We start from the raw sequence: 1,718 nt of genomic DNA, 5'->3' as shown, positions 1-1,718 counted from the left end.
ACACCTAGTCATTCTTCACCCACAAAGACCCATGGTGACAGACCATGCTCTTGAGAACTGGGTCTGGCTGATCTGGTTTACTGTCAACCATATGATTCAATTAAACCACCCTACAATTGTCGTGCACTGTTTTGTTTTGTTTTAATTACTTGAAAGAGAGAATCACCAATAATACTTGCCTCATATCCAAAGGTGAGGGCCATAATAGTGATGAGAAAGCCGAAAAACGCTTCCAGCTTCCGCAAGCCTACAGGGGGGAAAAGCCACCATGAGCTCCCGGAGGTGCACCCCCAGAGGCAGACGCCCACCCCGTCAGCCACGCCATTGGAAGGTGGTGCCTTTGACTCGCCCTTTGTCCCCTTCTCCTTACCATATTTGTCCAAAAAGAGAAATACGAAAGTATCTGCAATGGTGATCAGAACTCCGCCCCACAGAGGAACCCTAGGTCAGAGATAAATGGAAGTTAAGGGAAAGAAAGAAACCAATGGGAGATGGGCTCTTCCCACCTGGCTCCCAGGTACAGAGCACTAGGGGAAACTCGGACTTGTCTGAGAGGGAACGTTTAGAATTGCAGACATTTAGGATTCAGATGACAAGGATGGGTCTTTCGCTCAAGGAGTTTTCTAGTGGGATAATCTGACAGACAGACAAATAAACATAATACAAAATGCCACCCAGTCTGAAATTGATATATACATGCCATCATGGGAACATGGGGGATTTAGAGCCCAAATCTGCTGGGGGAGAAAAAGGTGGTCCCAGGAGGCTTCCATGGAAGAAACTGATACTTGGGCTGAATCTTGAAAACTGAAAATGTGTTAGAAATCTAACGAAATAATTTATTAGTTTTCTTAAAAACAAAAAACTCGTACCTTCCCACAGATAGAAGATTGATGGCAATGGCTGAGCCGATGACTTCCTGCATGTCTGAGCCGATGATAGCCAACTCCACCATGAGCCATAAGATAATCCGTGGGACCTAATCACCCAATAGAAGGAAGATGTGGTGCTAATCAATCATTTCTAAGTGCTTCCTCAGTAGCTGTAACAGTCACATGTATTTTTGCATAGGTCCATAAACAGATCTACTATGTCTCCAGGCTGGAGAGAAAACACAACATCTTGGTTCCACTCAGCCCATCCCCACACCTTGTCAAGGCCCAGCTAGAGAAGGGAAGTGAGTCTCCGTGGGTGGGTCCTGTGAGCCAAAGATTAGGCAGTAGCGGACGTTCTCTCCCCTGGGTAGAGCCATCTGACAGCCTGTAAGACGTTGTGGTTAAGTACTTAGCTGCTAACTGAAAGGTTAGCAGTTCAAACCCACTAGTAGCCCTGCAGGAGAAAGATGTGGTGATCTGTTTCCATAAAGATCAGGGCCTGGGAACCCTGTAGGGCACTTCTACAGGGTTGCTATGTGTTGAAATCTCAATTCCGTGGCAACAGTTTTGGTTTTAGCTTGGATAAAGGTAGGCGCTGAATTTTCTTTCTGACAACCACCCAAAAAGTGTTAAGGGTACTCAATAAGCTAATAGGGTCAAAACAAGGTTCAAAAGAGAATGGGACCTGACTGCAGAAGAGCTCTGTTCTGACTCTAGTTGAGGTGACAACACACATTCTCATTCTTGTGAAGGCCATTCTCGTGTAACCTAAGAAAAAGGAGACACGGAACAACAAGCGATCCAAATTGGTGGGGAGGTGGGTGTGGGAGACCTGGTAGGGCA

General features: G+C 46.1%; 1 protein-coding gene across 3 annotated transcripts in view; it reads right to left on the bottom strand.

The window, feature by feature from the left end:
• Nucleotides 1–1,718, bottom strand: part of SLC11A2 (solute carrier family 11 member 2) — a 45,128-nt gene that overhangs the window by 21,568 nt on the left and 21,842 nt on the right. For all 3 annotated transcript variants that reach the window (XM_045287252.1, XM_004711379.4, XM_045287253.1), the window contains exons 6-8: nucleotides 873–979; nucleotides 371–441; nucleotides 180–247 (exon numbers count right to left, since the gene is read on the bottom strand). In XM_045287252.1, the coding sequence (XP_045143187.1) occupies nucleotides 180–247; nucleotides 371–441; nucleotides 873–979 (246 nt within the window). The remainder of the gene's footprint in view (nucleotides 1–179; nucleotides 248–370; nucleotides 442–872; nucleotides 980–1,718) is intronic.

Source organism: Echinops telfairi, unplaced genomic scaffold, assembly GCF_000313985.2.
Source record: "Echinops telfairi isolate 266 unplaced genomic scaffold, ASM31398v2 ScPeMD7_12;HRSCAF=54, whole genome shotgun sequence".
Taxonomy (NCBI): domain Eukaryota; kingdom Metazoa; phylum Chordata; class Mammalia; order Afrosoricida; family Tenrecidae; genus Echinops; species Echinops telfairi.
This window is presented reverse-complemented; position numbering and strand designations above follow the sequence as displayed.